Source organism: Ranitomeya imitator, chromosome 4, assembly GCF_032444005.1.
Source record: "Ranitomeya imitator isolate aRanImi1 chromosome 4, aRanImi1.pri, whole genome shotgun sequence".
Taxonomy (NCBI): domain Eukaryota; kingdom Metazoa; phylum Chordata; class Amphibia; order Anura; family Dendrobatidae; genus Ranitomeya; species Ranitomeya imitator.
This window is the reverse complement of record NC_091285.1, coordinates 573,265,745-573,287,747: the sequence shown is the minus strand read 5'-3', so window position 1 is coordinate 573,287,747 and position 22,003 is coordinate 573,265,745. Positions and strand designations below refer to the sequence as shown.

Here is a 22,003-nt window from a genome sequence, read left to right as displayed (position 1 = left end):
GCCGCGCGGCTCCTTCCAGGTCCTGCAGGGAGGTGGCTTTCAAGCGCCTGCTCAGAGCAGGCGCCGTGAAACCTCCCTGCAGTGTCTGTCAGATCGCTGATCTGACACAGTGCATTGCAAAGTGTCAGGTCAGCGATCGGACACTATAACATGATGTCCCTCCCCCCCCCCGAGGCAATGTTATAAAGTAAAAAAAAAAATATTTACATGTGTAAAAAAAAATAAAAAAAAAAAATCCTAAATAAAGAAAAAAAAAATATATTCTTTCAATAAATACATTTCTTTATCTAAATAAAAAAACAAAACAATAAAAGTACACATGTTTAGTATCGTGACGTCGGTAACGACCCAACTTATAAAACTGTCCCACTAGTTAACCCCTTCAGTGAACACCGTAAAAAAAAACGAGGCAAAAAAAAAAGCTTTATTATTATATCGCCGAACAAAAAGTGGAATAACACGCGATCAAAAAGACGGATATAAATAACCATGGTACCGCTGAAAATGTCATCTTGTCCCGCAAAAAACGAGCTGCCATACAACATCATCAGCGAAAAAATAAAAAAGTTATAGTCCTCAGAATAAAGCGATAAATTTTTATATAATTATTTTTTATATAAAATAAGCCCCAAAACATAAAAAAATATATAAATGAGGTATCGTTGTAATCATACTGACCCAAAGAATAAAACTGCTTTATCAATTTTACCAAACGTGGAACGGTATAAACGCCTCGCCCAAAAGAAATTCATGAATAGCTGGTTTTTGGTCATTCTGCCTCACAAAAATCGAAATAAAAAGCGATTAAAAAATGTCACATGCCCGAAAAAGGTACCAATAAAAACGTAAACTCGTCCTGCAAAAAACAAGACCTCACATGACTCTGTGGACCTAAATACGGAAAAATTATAGCTCTCAAAATGTGGAGACGCAAAAACTATTTTTTGTAATAAAAAGCGTCTTTTAGTGTGTGACAGCTGCCAATGATAAAAATCCGCTAAAAAAAGCTATAAAAGTAAATCAAACCCCCCCTTATCACCCCTTAGTTAAGGAAAAATAATAACGTTTAAAAAATGTATCTAAAAATGTATCTATTTCCATTTTGCCATTAGGGTTGGGGTTGGGGCTAAAGTTAGGGTTAGGGTTGGGGCTAAAGTTAGGGTTGGGGCTAAAGTTAGGGTTAGGGTTGGGGCTAAAGTTAGGGTTGGGGCTAAAGTTAGGGTTGGGGCTAAAGTTACGGTTGGGGCTAAAGTTAGGGTTAGGGTTGGGGCTAAAGTTAGGGTTAGGGTTGGGGTTAAAGTTAGGGTTTTGATTACATTTACGGTTGGGATTAGGGTTGGGATTAGGGTTAGGGGTGTGTTTAGGGTTATGGTTGGGATTAGGGTTAAGGGTGTGTTGGAGTTAGGGGCATGTTCGGGTTAGGGGTGTGGTTAGGGTTATGGTTAGGGTTGGGATTAGGGTTAGGGGTGTGTTTGCGTTAGGGTTTCAGTTAGAATTGAGGGGTTTCCTCTTTTTAGGCACATCAGGGGCTCTCCAAATGCGACATGGCGTCCGATGTCAATTCCAGCCAATTCTGCGTTGAAAAAGTAAAACAGTGCTCCTTACCTCCCGAGCTCTCCCGTGTGCCCAAACAAGGGTTTACCCCAACATATGGGGCATCAGCGTACTCAGGACAAATTGCATAACAACTTATGGGGTACAATTTCTCCTGTTACCCTTGGGAAAATACAAAACTGGGGGCTAAAAAATAATTTTTGTGGAAAAATAAAAGATTTTTTATTTTCACGGCTCTGCGTTATAAACTGTAGTGAAACACTTGGGGGTTCAAAATTCTCACAACACATCTAGATAAGTTCCTTGGGGGGTCTAGTTTCCAATATGGGGTCACTTGTTGGGGGTTTCAATATTTAGGTACATCAGGGGCTCCCTAACGCCACATTGCATCCCATCTCAATTCCAGTCAATTTTGCATTGAAAAGTCAAATGGCGCTCCTTCCCTTCCGAGCTCTGCCATGTGCCCAAACAGTGGTTTGCCCCCCACATACGGGGTATCAGCGTACTCAGGACAAATTGCACAACAACTTTTGGGGTCCAATTTCTTCTGTTACCCTTGGGAAAATAAAAAAATTGGGGGCGAAATATCATTTTTGTGAAAGAATATGATTTTTTATTTTTACAGCTCTGCATTATAAACTTCTGTGAAGCACTCGGTGGGTCAAAGTGCTCACCACACATGTAGATAAGTTCCCTACTTCCCAAAATGGTGTCACTTGTGGGGGTTTCAATGTTTAGGCACATCAGGGGCTCTCCAAACGCAACATGGCGTCCTGTCTCAATTCCAGTCAATTTTGCATTGAAATGTCAAACGGCGCTCCTTCCCTTCCGAGCTCTGCCATGCACCCAAACAGTGGTTTACCCCCACAGATTGGATATCAGCGTACTCAGGACAAATTGGACAACAAGGTTTGGGGTCCAATTTCTCTATGACCCTTAGTAAAATAAAACAAATTGGAGCTGAAGTAAATTTTTTGTGAAAAAAGTTAAATGTTAATTTTTTTTAAACATTCCAAAAATTCCTGAGAAACATCTGAAGGGTTAATAAACTTCTTGAATGTGGTTTTGAGCACCTTGAGGGGTGTAGTTTTTAGAATGGTGTCACACTTGGGTATTTTCTATCATATAGACCCCTCAAAGTGACTTCAAATGAGATGTGGTCCTTAAAAAAAAATAGTGCTGTAAAAATGAGAAATTGCTGGTCAACTTTTAACCCTTATAACTCCCTAACAAAAAAAAAATTTGGTTCCAAAATTGTGCTAATGTAAAGTAGACATGTGGGAAATGTTACTTATTAAGTATTTTGCGTGACATATCTCTGTGAGTTAAGGGTATAAAAATTCAAAGTTGGAAAATTGCGAAATTTTCAAAATTTTCGCCAAATTTCCATTTTTTCACAAATAAATGCAGGTAATATCAAAGAAATTTTACCAGTATCATGAAGTACAATATGTCATGAGAAAACAATGTCAGAATCACCGGGATCCGTTGAAGTGTTCCAGAGTTATAACCTCATAAAGGGACAGTGGTCAGAATTGTAAAAATTGGCCCGGTCATTAACGTGCAAACCACCCTTGGGGGTTAAGGGGTTAAATTAAAAAAAGGCACTGTCTCCTAGTCAAATCCTTGAATAATGGGCTTTGACACTCTGGCTCTGTCTGGCATTGCAGTTAGCTCCGTTCGTTTTTGTCAATGGGTTCCTTTCTTTTGACCAGCAATGGCACAATCTGACAGAGACTATGGAAGTTATGTCACAGTTTCCGAAACCCAAACAGTCTTATTTTTCTGTTCCCATATGATCTCCGGCTGAAGTATTTATGACAGCAGACACTAGTTAGACATGAAGGTTTTAAATGGTGCTGTTCATATATTATTTTCCAGAAAACACTGGAGTAGCTGTAAACATGGCTGATGCAAGTAGCGGGCAAGATCAGGCAATGGCTGCAGCTGAAGAAGCCAGGAAGAAAATGGAGCGAGCTATTTATTACTTTCGCACTGGGGACCGTAAGTATTATAATAGATGACATGGTTTAAAATTTATTTCACCACCTTAGAGCAATATTATTTGGACACTTTGATTGCATTATCTAGGTATTATACGGTAAATCACAGGACAGGGGGTATTAATAGAAGGTATTGCTCTGGGTACTAATCAATCTAAGGTTAGCCCTGGTATAATAATTAGGAATCACAAAAATTGAATGAGAATAGGAGCTGATCTGTAGTGCCCTGCAGCGGCTGCTACATGTTCAATGGAACTTTGCTTTGTAGATCGTTCCATGTATTTACATCCACTAATAGCTATCAGCTAATAACAGCTGATTGGTGGGGTTGGCAGGTATCAATCCGATATTGATGACCTGTCCTACGGATAGGTCCTCAATGTCCTTATACTGGACAAACCTTTAGGGGCTCATAAAGGCCGGTTTTTACATTTGTGTATCTGTGTGCAGCATTTGATCTGCATAGATCCGCATGCGTCTTGCGTACCTATCTTTAATATGGTTTACGCAGGGACATGTGTTTGCATCAGTTCGCATGCGGATGCGTACGCATGCGTCATTTCGCGGTGTGCGGCGGGGTCCGGCGATCGCAAAATGTTGCATTTTTTGAGGCGTCAATTATGCGCAGTCATCCGCATGCAGATGATTGCAGATGGAGTGCGTCAAAACAATGCATTACTGTCTATGAAAACGCATCGGCACGCAAGGATAGGCGTACCCATGCATTCGATGCGCTTGTGTACTTCAGACTGCGCATGTCCAGGAACTTGTTTGAGACATGCCCATTGAGACACGCCCTCCTGGAAATATCAAACGCATGCGCATAATGCAAACGCAGGCAAAAACTAATACAAACACATGCACAAACAGCGTTTTTTATATGTATCAGTTTACGCATGACGCAAAAAAAGCTGCGTAAACATGCGTTTGCGCATGCAGATGATGCGCTGCGCACAGAAATTCTAATGTGAACCAAGCCAAAGACGGACTTTTTTTGCACATGAAGATAAAAGAGACAATTTTTTATCAGTGTGCTAGATTCGATTTTCATCTATTTGGTCTGTGTGTTCATTTTTGAAATCATTATGAAATCGTTATTTCTTGTAGGCAAAAAAATAAGAATTTGCAAGCTTTGCCTACTCATTAAATCAGTGTTTCCCAACTCCAGTCTTCAAGAACCACCAACAGATCGTGTTCTCAAAATTTCCTTCGTATTGCCCAGATGATAATTCCATCACCTGGGCAATCCTAAGGGAATCCTGAAAATATGACCTGTTGGTGGCTCTTGAGGACTAGAGTTGGGGAACACTGCATTAAGCCTGAGGCCGGCGTCACACTGGCGTATTGCATCGGATGCGATATGCTAATGACCCTCGGCTCCTGCTCACAGCAGAGCAGGAGCCGAGTGTCATGCGTCTGTGCTCCGATTCTCTCGCACAGGGAGGATCGGAGCACAGCTGCGGAGGAGGCGGAGAAATGAATTTCTCCATCTCCTCCATTGCTGGGGTCCACTTATAGCGCACATCACTCGGATGATATCCGAGTTGTGTGCGCTGTCTCACTCGCACCCATAGGCTTATATGGGTGCGAGTGAGCCGAGAGTTTTCCTTGGTCCGAGACAATCGCAGCATGCTGCGATTGTCTCGGACCGAGAAAAACGGCCGACAAAAAGTCGGCTGCTGGGAGCTGCCCCATATGTTAACATTGGTCCGAGTGCAATGCGATTTTTTATCGCATTGCACTCGGCCGTTTTAAACGCCAGTGTGACGCCGGCCTTATTCATACATCGGTGTATAAACATGTATTTGAACATTTTTTACTGGGGCTATCAGTATTTTGCATCAGTGTGTTATCAATGTATAGTCCGTGTGTCTGTTTTTACCATCAGTGTGGTCACCAGTGTTTTTCACGGATGGACAAGAAAATAAATAAATTACAAATTTTCTTCTATACTTTTCACTTAAATACAGATAGCACATGGACTGTACACTGATGCAATCTGTGTGCGCTACGTGTTTTTCACGGACCCATAGATTTTTATCGGCATTTTCATCTGTGATACCGGAAAAAAACAGACATGTCTCCATGAACTTAACACAGACACATGGTCCACAAAAAACACTGACATATGAATAGCGCGATAGATTATAATGGGCGCGTGTTGTATCCGTGACAAAAAAATGGATATAACACATACGTGAAACACAGATGTCTGAATGAGGCCTCAGGCAGTATAAAATGCACAGTACTTAGATGAGACAAGTGCTATCCATTTTTTGCGTTGACCCACTTACTTTTAAATATCTGATACGACAGTTTGCAAAAAAATAAAATAAAGCAAGAATCAGACCTATGAATATCAGCAGAAGTTATTCTGCCTCCATTACTAGGTTGCAAGTATGGGGCTCTTGAGACAGCATTTCTATGGATGTCTGTATTGACGAGGGTCACACAAAGTGATTTCAACAGATAGCTTCAACTCGACTGCAGAGGCATGGGCCGACATACCACCTGTTCAACCTGTGCAACCGCACAGGGACCCACATTGGGAGGGGGCCCCCGACGGACATACAAAGCAATGAATGTGAATGACAGCCAGCGGCAGTATTACTGCTAACAGGAGAAGCAAGGGGGCCCGCTCTGCTGCACGCATGTGATATGACAGTTAAACAGGCCCCCCACCTCACCTGTTAGCATACATTATGCTGCTGTCCTGCCGGCTGTCACTGCTGCAGTGAGGTGACAGGTAGCAGACGCTGGACCAGGAAGAGAGGAGGCAGGAGGAGAGAGGGAGGGGGAGGGCCTCTCAGTCACAGTGAGTCACTGAAGCTTGCTCTGCTTGTGACTCACTGTTGCTGTGCACGGGCAGTAGTTCGTTCACTCTTCCCAGAGCCTCAGTGACCCGCCGGACTGGGTCTTTACATTACACATGAAAATAGGGGGTGTCATGATCCCAATGGCAGGGGATCACAAAAAGGACAAGCACAGATACAAACAAGCTCTAGGGCGATGGAACCCAGAAACCCAGGAAAGACAAGTCACCCAGTACCATCAGTAACCACCAGAGGGAGCCCAAAAACAGAACTCACAACAGTACCCCCCCCTTGAGGAGGGGTCACCGAACCCTCACGAGAACCACCAGGGCGACCAGGATGAGCCCGATGAAAAGCGTGAACCAAATCATCAGCATGAACATCCGAGGCAACCACCCAAGAATTATCCTCCTGACCATAACCCTTCCACTTGACCAAATACTGGAGTTTCCGTCTGGAAACACGAGAATCCAAGATCTTCTCCACAACATACTCCAATTCTCCCTCCACCAGCACTGGAGCAGGAGGCTCAAGAGAAGGAACAACAGGTACCTCATACTTCCGCAACAACGACCGATGAAACACATTATGAATAGCAAACGATGCCGGGAGATCCAAACGAAACGACACAGGGTTAAGAATTTCCAAGATCCTATAGGGACCGATGAACCGAGGCTTGAACTTAGGAGAAGAGACCTTCATAGGAACAAAACGAGAAGACAACCACACCAAGTCACCAACAAGAAGTCGAGGACCCACGCGGCGACGGCGATTAGCAAACTGCTGAGCCTTCTCCTGGGAAAACTTCAAATTGTCCACCACATGACTCCAAATCCGATGCAACCTATCCACCACCATGTCCACTCCAGGACAATGAGAAGGTTCCACCTGACCAGAGGAAAAACGAGGATGAAACCCCGAATTACAAAAGAAAGGAGAAACCAAGGTAGCAGAACTAGCCCGATTATTAAGCGCAAACTCGGCCAGCGGCAAAAAGGTAACCCAGTCATCCTGATCAGCAGAAACAAAACACCTTAAATAAGTTTCCAAGGTCTGATTAGTTCGTTCAGTCTGGCCATTCGTCTGAGGATGGAATGCAGACGAAAAGGACAAATCAATGCCCATCTTAGCACAGAAAGTCCGCCAAAATCTAGACACAAACTGGGATCCCCTGTCAGAAACGATGTTCTCAGGAATCCCATGCAAACGAACCACATTCTGAAAAAACAGAGGGACCAACTCAGAGGAGGAAGGCAACTTAGGCAAGGGTACCAGATGAACCATTTTAGAAAAGCGATCACACACAACCCAGATGACGGACATTTTTTGAGAGACAGGGAGATCCGAAATAAAGTCCATGGAAATGTGCGTCCAAGGCCTCTTCGGGATAGGCAAAGGTGACAACAATCCACTGGCCCGAGAACAGCAAGGCTTAGCCCGAGCACAAACCTCACAAGACTGCACAAAAGAACGCACATCCCTCGACAAGGAAGGCCACTAAAAAGACCTGGCCACCAAGTCTCTAGTACCAAATATTCCAGGATGACCTGCCAACGCAGAAGAATGGACCTCGGAGATGACTCTACTGGTCCAATTATCCGGAACAAACAGTCTCTCAGGCGGACAACGATCAGGTTTAGCCACTTGAAACTCCTGCAAAGCACGTCGCAAGTCTGGGGAGACAGCAGACAAAATCACCCCATCCCTAAGGATACCAGAGGGCTCAGAATTTCCAAGGGAGTCAGGCACAAAACTCCTAGAAAGAGCATCCGCCTTCACATTCTTTGAACCTGGCAGGTATGAAACCACAAAATTGAAACGAGAGAAAAACAGTGACCAACGAGCCTGTCTAGGATTCAGACGCCTGGCAGACTCAAGGTAAATCAAATTTTTGTGATCAGTCAAGACCACCACACGATGTCTAGCACCCTCTAGCCAATGACGCCACTCCTCAAATGCCCACTTCATGGCCAAAAGTTCCCGATTACCAACATCATAATTCCGCTCAGCCGGCGAAAACTTTCTAGAAAAAAACGCGCATGGCTTCATCACTGAGCCATCGGAGCTTCTCTGTGACAAAACCGCCCCCGCTCCAATCTCGGAAGCATCAACCTCAACCTGAAAAGGGAGCGAAACATCTGGCTGACGCAACACAGGAGCAGAAGAAAACCGGCGCTTAAGTTCCTGAAAGGCCTCCACAGCCGCAGGAGACCAATTAGCAACATCAGCACCCTTCTTAGTCAAATCCGTCAAAGGCTTAACAACACTAGAAAAATTAGTTATAAAACGACGATAGAAACTAGCAAAGCCCAAGAACTTCTGTAGACTCTTAAGAGATGTAGGCTGCGTCCAGTCACAAATAGCCTGAACCTTGACGGGATCCATCTCAATAGTAGAAGGGGAAAAAATATACCCCAAGAAAGAAATCTTCTGGACTCCAAAGAGACACTTTGAGCCTTTTACAAACAAGGAATTGGCCCGCAGGACCTGAAACACCTTCCTGACCTGCTGAACATGAGACTCACAGTCATCAGAAAAAACCAAAATATCATCCAAATACACAATCATAAATTTATCCAGATATTCACGGAAAATATCGTGCATAAAGGACTGGAAGACTGAAGGAGCATTAGAAAGTCCAAAAGGCATTACCAAATACTCAAAATGGCCCTCAGGCGTATTAAATGCGGTCTTCCACTCATCACCTTGCTTTATTCGTATAAGATTATACGCACCCCGAAGATCAATCTTAGTGAACCATTTAGCCCCCTTAATGCGAGCAAACAAATCAGTCAACAATGGCAAAGGATACTGATATTTTACGGTAATCTTATTCAAAAAACGATAATCTATACAAGGCCTCAAGGAACCATCTTTCTTGGCCACGAAAAAAAAACCTGCTCCCAAAGGGGACAAAGATGGACGGATATGTCCCTTTTCCAAGGACTCCTTAACATAATCCCGCATAGCAGTATGCTCTGGCACTGACAGATTGAACAAACGACCTTTGGGAAATTTACTGCCCGGAATTAAATTTATAGCACTATCGCAATCCCTGTGAGGAGGAAGCGAACTGAGCTTAGGCTCCTCAAAAACATCCCGATAGTCAGACAAAAACACAGGAATCTCAGAAGGAGTAGATGAAGCGATAGAAATCGGAGGTGCATCATCATGAACCCCCTGACAACCCCAGCTTAACACAGACACTGATTTCCAGTCAAGGACTGGATTATGAGTTTGTAACCATGGCAGACCAAGTACTAGAACATCATGCAAATTATACAGTACCAGGAAGCGAATCACCTCCTGATGAACGGGAGTCATACGCATGGTCACTTGTGTCCAGTACTGAGGTTTATTCATAGCCAAAGGTGTAGAGTCAATTCCCTTCAAAGGAATAGGGACTTCCAGAGGCTCCAGACTAAACCCACAGCGATTGGCAAATGACCAATCCATAAGACTCAGGGCAGCGCCTGAATCCACATAGGCATCGACGGAAATGGATGATAATGAACAAATCAGAGTCACAGACAGAATGAACTTAGACTGTAAAGTACTAATGGCAACAGACTTATCAACCTTTTTTGTGCGTTTAGAGCATGCTGATATAACATGAGCTGAATCACCACAATAAAAGCACAACCCTTTTTTCCGCCTATACTTTTGCCGTTCACTTCTGGACTGAATTCTATCACATTGCATTATCTCAGGTGACGGTTCAGACGACACCGCCAAATGATGCACAGGTTTGCGCTCCCGTAAACGCCGATCAATCTGAACAGCCATAGTCATAGACTCATTCAGACCAGCAGGCGCAGGGAACCCCACCATAACATCTTTAATGGCCTCAGAAAGGCCATCTCTAAACCTTGCAGCCAGAGCGCACTCATTCCACTGAGTAAGTACCGACCACTTCCGAAATTTTTGACAATAAATTTCTGCTTCATCTTGCCCCTGAGAGAGGGCCAACAAAGCTTTTTCAGCCTGAATCTCTTGGTTAGGTTCCTCATAGAGCAAACCCAATGCCAGAAAAAACGCATCCGCATTAAGCAACGCAGGGTCCCCTGGTGCCAATGCAAATGCCCAATCCTGAGGGTCACCCCGCAGGAAAGATATAATTATCTTGACTTGCTGAGCAGGGTCTCCAGAGGAGCGAGATTTCAAAGAAAGAAACAACTTGCAATTGTTCCTAAAATTCAGAAAACGAGATCTATCTCCAGAAAAAAACTCTGGGACAGGAATTCTAGGTTCAGACATAGGAGCATGTACAACAAAATCCTGTATATTTTGAACCTTAGTGGCAAGATTATTCAGGCTGGAAGCCAAACTCTGGACGTCCATGATAAACAGCTGAGATCAGAGCCATTCAAAGATTAAGAGGAGGAGGAAGTAGCCAGGCTGCAATAAGGCTAGGCAGCAAACTCTGAGGGGGAAAAAAAAAAAAAAAAAAAAACTTCCTCAGACTACTTATCCTCCTACTTCAGCCAATACAATTAACACTTTGTGGGCCGGTTATACTGTCATGATCCCAATGGCAGGGGATCACAAAAAGGACAAGCACAGATACAAACAAGCTCTAGGGCGATGGAACCTGAGCTGACCGCGACCCTGAACCTAACACACAAATAAAAGTAGCCGGGGAACGTGCCTACGATGATCCTAGACGTCTCGCTCCAGCCGAAGATCTAACTTCCCCTATCAGAAGAAACACAGACCTCTCTTGCCTCCAGAGAAATACCCCACAGCAAATAGCAGCCCCCCACATATAATGACGGTGAAATGAGAGGAAAGCACATACGTAGTATGAAAACAGTTTCAGCAAAATGAGGCCCGCTAAAGCTAGATAGCAGAGGATACAAAAGTGAACTGCGCGGTCAGCGAAAAACCCTTCAAAAAACCATCCTGAAATTACTTGAACTCATGTGCCAACTCATGGTACATGAAAAGCAATTTCAGCCCACTAGAGCAACCAGCAGCAGAGAATCACATAACTGCAGGCTGGACTAAAAACCAAATTAAGCAAAACACAAAACAGGAAAATCCAAACTTAGCTTGTCCAGAAGGTTCTAGGAGCAGGGAGCAGAGGTAACAAGACACACTGGATACATTGATAACCGGCGAGGAAATGCCAGCAAAGCCAGGTTAAATAGGAAACTCCCATATGCTGATGGAACAGGTGGAACCCAGAAACCCAGGAAAGACAAGTCACCCAGTACCATCAGTAACCACCAGAGGGAGCCCAAAAACAGAACTCACAACAAGGGGGGTGAGGGGAGGAATGAACTAATCACTGGTCTAGGTAGGGGTAGGGCTGGCCCCATTGGAATAAATGTATTAAAATGATCGATCCACTATACGGGGTGGATGGGGATAGAGGTCTACAGAGCGCCTGGTACATGTTAAAGGTTTTATGGAGTGCACAGTGACATTTGTGCATGGTTACCTCTCAGCCAATCACACACTGCCTTAGGCTGGGTTCACATTATGCTTCCGTAGTCCGTTAGATGGACTGCGTTACCCCGTGGCATAACGCGGTGTAATGCAGTCCGTTAACGCCGCCATTAAGCCCTATGTCGGACGCATAAATGGGTGTGCGCTAGCGATGTGCCATCATTGAGTGACGGACCCTGGGACGCGGGCTGCAGCATTTCCAGGTTCGTCACCGCTAGCGCAGATAGAGCATCTGCTAGCTCTATCCGCGTTAGCGCGATGGCATGTCGGCACTTGCGTTAACGCAGCCCGTTTAACGCATGTGTTGAACGGGCTGCTGTTAACGCAATGTGAGCCCAGCCTTACAAGCACATCTGTGATTGGCTGACAGGATGATCTCAAGTGTCTTCTGTGCAGATATGACATCAATTGCATGACTGCTTTGTGTTATATTCAGTTGATAAGTATGGAACTTAAATTTATTATTTAGAGTTGATATTTGTGTTCTAAACTGATAATAAATATTACATCCTATATGTTTACATAACTTTGTTGCTCTTCGGGAGGGGGGGGGGGGGGGCGGGAAGATTTCTTACACAGGGGCCCTCTGCAGTCTGTGTCCGCCCCTGTGCAGAGGTCTGTATGAAGATTCCTCTAGAGGTTTATTCTCAGGCTGAATTCTTGTATTATTCACAATAGTAACAGCAGTAGCTGTATCAGGTGAAAAGACAATTCTGAACCAGGAATGTAGAGAGATGAACCTAGCAAGATGTCTGACAAACACTAGCTGGGGAAGAAGAGAGGGGTTGTTTACTAGTGATGAGCGAATATACTCTGTACTCGCGATTTCTCGAGCACGCTCAGGTGTCCTCCTAGTATTTTTTAGTGCTCAAAGATTTAGTTTTTATCGCCGCAGCTGAATGATTTACATCTGTTAGCCAGCTTAAGTACATGTGGGGGTTGCCTGGTTGCTAGGGAATCCCCACATGTAATCAAGCTGGCTAAGAGATGTAAATCATTCAGCTGAGGTGAGGAAAACTAAATCTCCGAGCACTAAAAAATACTATGGAGGACCCCCGAGCGTGCTCAGGAAATCTCGAGTAACGAGTATATTCGCTCATCACTATTGTTTACATAAGGGCTGGACTACAGGAAATGCGACAGGACAAAACTCTAAAAGGCAAACCAGATTGCATAGCAGTATAACAGCAATAAAATGACCATAAAATATTGTATTATTCCCAAGTCGTGGGTCAGGACAGAAGTACTCATTCATGAATTACAGGTGCATTATCGGGGCCTTAGATATAGAATTCATTGTGCTATCGTCTGCATTAGATCTCTGCCTCACATATACAAGGGATGACGAGTGGCTCATTTCCTTTGTAAAGTTCTATAATGATTTTGTTTTTCTTTCAATCAACAGTAACAGTCTGGAACTACACTATCCTGACCTTATCCTTCATTGGATTGTTTTTAGGATTATTTCTTCTTGCCAAAAATATCTTAAACAACAGGTAAGAGTCAAGATTTCATCCTCCAAGGTTCTGTAGCATTTATATTTCAAACCAAAATGAACGGGCCTGTTGTCCAGAAGCAAAAGGTTATTTTTCACATGATAGAGTTTCATTGCAATTTTGGCAGACAAAGCCCTCTACAACTGCTGCCACTTTCTTATGAAAGACATTAAATGCCAACTGAAGAGCACATGCATTAGCTGTTTGCTCCTGCTTCTTCATCCTAGTAATTGGTGGGGGTCCTTTGTGTCGGGGCGCTGAATGAAATAAACAGGTCTCATGTCAGAACTCTGTCGAAATAACAATGACCCTCAGGGCTGGATCATCACAGATAGTGGGGTTACCATGCAGCTATGGCTACTTTCACACTGGCGTTTTTTTCAATACGTCGCAATGTGTCGTTTAGGGGAAAAAACGCATCCTGCAAAGTTGTTTGCAGGATGCGTTTTTGCCCCATAGATTAACATTAGCGACGCATTGCGACGCATTGACACGTTGCAACCGTCGTGCGATGGTTGCGCCGTGTTGTGGCGGTCTGCCGGGAGCAAAAAACGTTACATGTAACTTTTTTGCTGCCAACGGACAGCTTTTTCCGACCGCGCATGTGCGGCCGGAACTCCGCCCCCACCTCCCCGCACCTTACAATGTGCCTCCGTTTCACTGCTAGCATCGGAACCTCGGCCCGACGCACTGCGACGGGCCGAGTCCGACGCTAGTGTGAAAGTAGCCTACCACAGGGCTAAGGAGATGCTCTACATTAGCTTCGGCTATTTTCTGCTGTATTGTTCTGAAGTATTTGCTTATTATAATGGACATACAGTTTTTCAGAAACCACATGTGGTTTAATAATTAGCCATTTGTAATTGCAATGATGCTGTGGAAAGACTTTGTGACTTTTATAAACCCACTGTATCGCAGTTCCTCCTTGGCATCCCTTGGGGAGCACAGTGACTGCTATCTAGGACCCCAGCTTTCAAGAGGTTTTCCAAGGAACAAAAGTTCGTTTTAATCAATAGATCTTGGAATAATAATATTTCCACAATTGGATGTGTTTAAAAAAATGTTCCTGTGCCGAGATAATCTTATAAATGTGCCCCTGCTGTGTACTGTGTAATAGCCATGTCTGATCGTATAGTGACATGGTCTGATCATACCACATGAGACATATTTATTTCATTCAGTGCCCCAACACAAAGGACCTCACCAGTTACTAGGACAAAGAAGCAGGGGCAATCAGCTAATGAATGTGCTCTCATCCGCCCTGAAAAGGCTCATCTTTAAGATGCACCAAATCTGGTGCTTAGCCTCGCTCTTCCCACTTGCCTTGTAGCAGTGGCAAGTGGGGTTCATATTTGTGGGGTTGATGTCACCTTTGTATTGTCAGGTGACATCAAGCCCACAGCATAGTAATGGAGAGGAGTCTATAAGACACCTATCCATTAGTAGCCCCATAGTGATATTGTATAAACACACAGACACCCAGAATAAAGTCCTTTCTGTGAAATAATGACACAGACTCATTTAATAATCATAATTAAACCATGCTTACTGAATGCCTAATCTACCAAAGCCTTCGTCACCTGCAACAAAAATAAAATAATAAACCACAATATTCCTCACATGTCCGCAGAGAAGATAATCCATAATGTCCCACGATGATCCTGATCACTTTGAGAGCAGTCATATCACTGATGTGACTGCTCTCAAAGAAAGCCAGCGATACACTGACAGGAGGTAATTGCTCCCGCAGTGTATCACTGAGCTGCCGTGGGAGAGTTCACCAGAGTTCATCATCTGATCAGCTCCGGTGATTTCCCTTACGGCACCACTGCTGCGTGGGAAAGTTCTCACGCAGCGCTGCCATAAGTGAGAGCACCGGAGCTGATGAACTTCGGTGATCTCTCACGGTAGCTCAGTGATACACTGTGAGAGTGATTACCTCCTGTCAGTGTATAGACGGCGGCCAGGTAAAGCGGTCACATCTCTCTATGTGACTGTTCTACACGTGAGATCGCTGTGGGACACTCGGGACTATGTGGACTACGGCGGACAGGTGAGTATATGGTTGTTTATTTTTTTACATTATTTCCAAGAGACGAGGGCGTCAGGGATTGGGCGTTAAGGTGAGTATAATGTTTTTTATTTTTATTTGACTATGTATGTAATTTTACTTTTTTTTAACTGGGAGCACAGGTGCCGGCAGAGGAGACTATGTCTCCCATAAGCGGCTCCTCCAGCAGACATAGCCCAATGGGGGCAGTAGTCTCATCGGCCCACGCCTGTGGGTCAAAGTCACAGCTGTGGGGGTCACACTGACATCATGATCCCGCAGCGTTGTGATCGAAAGTATCGGTGGTAGCATTACCACAGGTGGCAGTCACAGCTGTGGGGTCATGCTCACATCTGACAGCATGATCCCGGAGTGCTCTGACCGACAGTCTGCGGTAACGTTACTACCGGTGCAGCACGGTGGCGCAGTGGATAGCACTGCAGCCTTGCAGCGCTGGAGTCCTGGGTTCAAACCCCACCAAGGACAACATCTGCAAAGGGTTTGTATGTTCTCTCCGTGTTTGCGTGGGTTTCCTCCGGGTTCTCTTGTTTCCTCCCACATTTCAAAGACATACTGATAGGGAATTTAGATTGTGAGCCCCATCGGGGACAGCGATGATAATGTGGGTAAACTGTAAAGCACTGCGGAATATGTTAGCGCTATATAAAAATAAAGATTATTATTATTTATTACCGGTGACAGTCACAGCTGTGAGGTTACGATCACATCTGACAGCATGACCCCGCAGCACTCTGACCGACGGTCTTACTGGCGGTGGTGGTACCACCGATGAGAACCACTGCGCCAGTGTTTCCCATGCTGCCACACAGATGACAGCATGGAAACCACCATAGGAAGCCAGTAAAGCGCAAAACAAAAACTCAGCAAATACGCAAACATTTTTATACTTGCGTTTTAGCTGCAGATTTGACTGATTCAACTGAAGTCAATGGGTGCAGAAACGCTGCAGAAACACACAAAGAATTGACGTGCTGCAGAAAAAACGCACTGCAAATACGCACGGAAATTTACTGATCATGTGCACAACACTTCAGGATTGTCATTGAAAAAGCTTGCATATGGATTCCATAGCGTTTGTGGCCCATTTCCGCGAGGAAAAAATGCTGCTAAAACGCGTCAAAAACGCACTGTGTGCTCATAGCCTGAATACTAGAGACAGGATAGGATATCCCTATTGGTACACCTTGTCGTGGTGGGATGGCTTTTATGCTTTTTGATCAAAATAGCGTTAACTAAGTACCCTGTGTTATATACATGTACTATTACTATTTACTTACTACAGGGGATATGATCATTATGTTTTTTTCTTGGGTTTTGTCTGTGGAATGACCAAAGTGTCAACGTGCTCTTACATATTGCACATATACCAACTTATACTCTGGCTCATTTCTTTGGTAGTGCTCAAATTCAGTCAGAAAAAAGCAGTGTGTGCATGAGATTTCTGAAGTCTCATTGAATTTGCTAGTACTGTAAAATGCGGCTTCTTTTTAACCCCAAAAATGCACCCAAAAATGTCAAGTGTAAAGATGGCTTAATGCTTAACCCAAACAAGATTAAAAAACCTAACTAGCATAATTTGCTGCTCTGTTTTGTCCAGCATAAAAGATAACACCCAGAAGTTCTGCCTTTAGGAGACGCTGTCTCCTGGTTGTCGAGCCATTTCATGTTGTCCTTTATCAAAGTTTGGACTAGTTCACACTAGCATCTACTATATAATTGTCTAAGGGTGACTTCCGTCTTTCTGTCTGTCCTTCTGTCACGGTTATTCATTTGCTGATTGGTCTCGCCAGCTGCCTGTCATGATTGCCGCGACCAATCAGCGACGGGCACAGTCCGGAAGAAAATGGCTGCTCCTTACTCCCCGCAGTCAGTGCCTGTTGCCCGCATACTCCCCTCCGGTCACCGCTAACACAGGGTTAATGCCGGCGGTAACGGACTGCGTTATGCCGCGGGTAACACACTCCATTACCGCCGCTATTAACCCTGTGTGTCCCCAACTTTTTACTATTGACCCTGCCTATGCGGCATCAATAGTAAAAAATGTAATGTTAAAAATAATAATAAAAAAAAAAACCTGCTATACTCACCCATCCATAGTCGCTCGCGTCGGCCGCTATCTTCCGCTGCAGGTTCCGGTGGCAAAGATGGTATGGGAGAAGGACCTGCCATGACGTCACGGTCATGTGACCGTGACGTCATCACAGGCCCTGCGCGCCTGCGCGAGAAGGACCTGCCATGACGTCACGGTCATGTGACCGCGACGTCATCACAGGCCCTGCACGCCTGCGCTAGAAAGACCTGCCATGATGTCACGGTCATGTGATCGCGACGTCATCACAGGTCCTGCGCTCATACCAACCCTGGGACCGGAAGCTGCCGTGGACTACAAGGGGCCCTCGGAAAGGTGAGTATATGTTTATTTTTTAACCTGTGACAAACCTGGCTGGGCAATATACTACGTAGCTGGCCAATATACTACGTGACTCTGTGCTGTATACTACGTCACTGTGCAATATACTACGTAACTGGGCAATATACTACGTGGCTCTGTGCTGTAGACTACGTCACTGGGCAATATACTACGTCACTGGGCAATATACTATGTGGCTGCGCAATATACTACGTAACTGGGCAATATACTACGTTGCTGCGCAATATACTACGTCACTAGGCAATATAATATGTAACTGGGCAATATACTACGTGACTGGGCAATATACTACATCACTGGGCAATATACTACGTGGTTGGGCAATATACTACGTCACTGGGCAATATACTACGTCACTGGGCAATATACTACGAAGCTGGGCAATATACTACATGGCTGGGCAATATACTACGTGGCTGGGCAATATACTACGTGGCTGGGCAATATACTACGTGGCTGGGCAATATACTATGTGGCTGGGCAATATACTACGTGGCTGGACAATATACTACGTGACTGTGCAATATACTACGTGGCTGGGCAATATACTACGTTTCAGGGCAATATACTACGTGGTTGGGCAATATACTATGTCACTGGGCAATATACTACGTCACTGGGCAATATACTACGAAGCTGGGCAATATACTACGTGGCTGGGCAATATACTACGTGGCTGGGCAATATACTACGTGTCTGGGCAATATACTACGTGGCTGGGCAATATACTATGTGGCTGGGCAATATACTACGTGGCTGGACAATATACTACGTGACTGTGCAATATACTACGTGGCTGGGCAATATACTACGTGACTGTGCAATATACTATGTGGCTGGGCAATATACTACGTGACTGTGCAATATACTACGTGGCTGGGCAATATACTATGTGGCTGGGCAATATACTATGTGGGCTGTGCAATATACTACGTGGCTGGACAATATACCACGTGACTGGGCAATATAATATGTGGCTGGGCAATATACTATGTGGGCTGTGCAATATACTACGTGGCTGGGCAATATACTACGTGACTGGCCAATATACTATGTGGGCTGTGCAATATACTACGTGGACATGCATATTCTAGAATACACGATGCGTTAGAATCGGGCCACCATCTAGTATATACATAATTGGTCCCATTCTCATCCAGGAGAGTGGGACGATTTTTTCTCACTTGTCGTCCATGTGCAATCCGTTTTTTTTTACTCAGCAGCTATTAATCTTTTACAGGACTATTTACAGTTTCCCATCTTACAGAATTGTAATGTATCCGTAAAAATCAGATGTTATACTCATGGTCTGTGTGTTATGTGATTTTTTTTTTTTTTGTTGCACTGTTCAATTTTGGAGTGAAATCGCAGCATGCAATTTTTTTTTCTCATTCCGACTACAGCTGAGAAAAAATACCCAGATCTGCACGGCCTCATTGAATTACACTGGTCCTACAGTAGTCCGATTTATTTATTGGATAAAACTCGTCTGATTTGTACGCAAGTGTGAGTGAGCTTTACACAGATCCTTATACTTGACCATTTTTCCTGCTTCCAGCACATCAGCTTCAAGAACTAAGTGTTCACTTGCTACCTAACATATAATATAATCAATGTTATTCACATCACGTGCAAGTGATTTTAATGTTATGAGCCATTGCGTAATATCTCTGGTCTAATAAAGGTGGAGAATCTCCACATTTCAACTCCATAAGGCCTGCTTCATACGTCCATGGTTAAACATGTATGTGACAGTCTGGTACTAGTGCCATCAGTGTTTTCCATCAGTGTGCCATCCGTGTGTTCGATTTTACCATCAGTGTGTCATCCGTGTGTCTGTTTTTACCTTTAGTGTCATCAGTCTTACCGGTTTTGTTAAAGAAAGAATGAAATTATGAAGCTTCTCCAAAACTTTGCAGTGTTAAATATGGAGAGCCATTTGTGTGCTGTACGTTTTTCATGGACCCATGGACTTGTATTGGCCTTTGTCATCTGTGCTTACAGAAAAAAAACGGACGTCTCCGTATGTTTTACACAGATGCACAATCCATGTAAAAACACTGAGATGTGTATAGCAGCATAAGTTATAATGGGTATGTGTGGCATCCATACAAAAAAACAGATACCACACATACTGGACACAGAGACATGTGAAGGAGGCCGATGACTTGTCACTGCATTGCGTTATTTTCTCCGATCATGGTTGAGTTGCAACATTTTTGCCACAATTATGGGAAATTGCATAAAAATGATGCGTTTTTGCCACAACTGTAGCTAAAGATCACAGCATGACCACAATGTGTGAACACAGACTAAGGCTCCTTCACTCGTGCGTTTTTTTGGTCTGTATGCGGTCCATTTTTAAGATCCGTAAATACAGACATAAGCACACCCATTGTTTTCAATGGTGGTGCGCACATGTCAGGTTTTTCACACAGACCGTGTGTCCATGTGAAAAACCCGCAGACATATCCTTTTTATTCCAGCAGCACTGAGGAAATGGTTGCTGCACACGTGCACACTGAAGACATCCGTGTGACATCTTGTGACATGGACCATAACGATAAGTTCTAAATCTGTGAAAAGCAGGAAAGTTAGCGCTATTCCCAGGCACCAGGTGCTGACTACAACTGTCATCATCCTTGTACGGTCTTCCTGCGATCAGCGATACCGGGGGACCCTGATGACAATTGTAGTCAGCTTATTTCATTAATTAATTAATTTAAACCCCCCTGTATTTTAAAACCAGCACAGATAAAACAGACAGCAGTGTGCTTCTATTATCAGGCCCGGACAGTCCATGGTTAGTGGCTCATCTCCTGCCCAAAAATAGAAGCCAGCAGCCACCCCAGAATTGGCACATCACATTAAATGCGTCAATTCTGGCACCTTTCCTGGCTCATCCCAATGCCCTGGAGCGGTGGCAATCAGAGTAATATAGGGGGTTGATGACAGCTGTGATTTGTCAAAAATCACAGCTGCCATCAAGCCCTGGGGTTAGAAATGTAGAGGTGTCAGTCAGACACCCCATTACTAACCCCGTAGTGAAAAGAAATAAACACAAACACACAAAGTCCTTTAATTGTAAAAAGCACTCTCCAACTAATTCCCTATTTTACCCATTTATTACAAAAATAAAAACAATCCACAGGTGTCTGTCATAAATCCATAATATGTGCGTCCCACGACGATCCCCGAATCTACTATATCCGGAGGCTGCGATGAGCTGTGACATAACGTTACTGCTCACCACGGCCACTGGAACACTCTGAGAGGAGCGTGAGAACCAGCGGCGGTAACAAGCGGTGATGTCGTTAAGATTAAAGCAGGTCACAGCCGGCGGTTCTCACGGAAACCTGTGTGAGCTGCCACCTGTGAACTGCCGTGAGCTCCGTAAGGTTAATGCAGTTCACACATGGTCTGCTCAGAGATTACTGTGAGAATCGCCGGCTGTGACCTGCTTTAACCTTCATGATGCCACCGCTCATCACAGCACCCGGATACGCATGCTACTCTCAGTGTGTTTTGGTGGCTGTGGTGAGCGGTCAGGTTACTGATGTCACCGCTCATCACAGTCTCCGGATGTAGCAGAGTTGGGGATCATCGTGGCAAGCTCATATTATGGATTATGACGGATAGGTATGTATTAATTTTTCTAATAGATGGATAAAAGATGGTAATTGTTGTGGAGCGCATATTGCAATTAAAGGACTTTGTGTGTGCTTCTTCCTTTTCACCATGGGGTTAATAGTGGGGGTGTCTAACTGATGCCTCTTCATTACTAACCCCTAGGCTTGATGTCAGCGGATATTACAGAGCTGTCATCTACTCCAAAACCATACCGCAATTGCCACCACACCAGGGCAATCGGGAAAAGCCAAAGCTAAGTGCCAAGATTGGCACGTCTAGTGGATGCGTCAATTCTGGGGCGGCTCAGGTCCAGTTTTATTAGGCTGGGAAGGGGCCAATATCCATTATACTTCCCAGCCTATTATTATCATCCCCAGCTGTCTCCTTCTTAGTATTTGCTGGTTATTAAAAATAGAGGGGACCCCACATCATTTATTTCTAGTCCCCCTTTGAGAAAGAAGACTTGAGAAAGGTTAATTTGAATGGAAACATCACCACGCCACATGGGCTAAATAAAGTCCTTTTGCTTTGGTAACTATAGGAGTGCTGCCTAC

At 44.3% G+C, this 22,003-nt stretch overlaps 1 protein-coding gene across 4 annotated transcripts in view; it reads left to right on the top strand.

The window, feature by feature from the left end:
• SLC51B (SLC51 subunit beta) overlaps positions 1-22,003 on the top strand; it is a 34,626-nt gene that overhangs the window by 6,416 nt on the left and 6,207 nt on the right. For all 4 annotated transcript variants that reach the window (XM_069766345.1, XM_069766346.1, XM_069766348.1 and 1 more), the window contains exons 2-3: positions 3,436-3,558; positions 13,227-13,317. In XM_069766345.1, coding sequence (XP_069622446.1) covers positions 3,459-3,558; positions 13,227-13,317 — 191 coding nt within the window. In that variant the 5' untranslated portion in view covers positions 3,436-3,458. The remainder of the gene's footprint in view (positions 1-3,435; positions 3,559-13,226; positions 13,318-22,003) is intronic.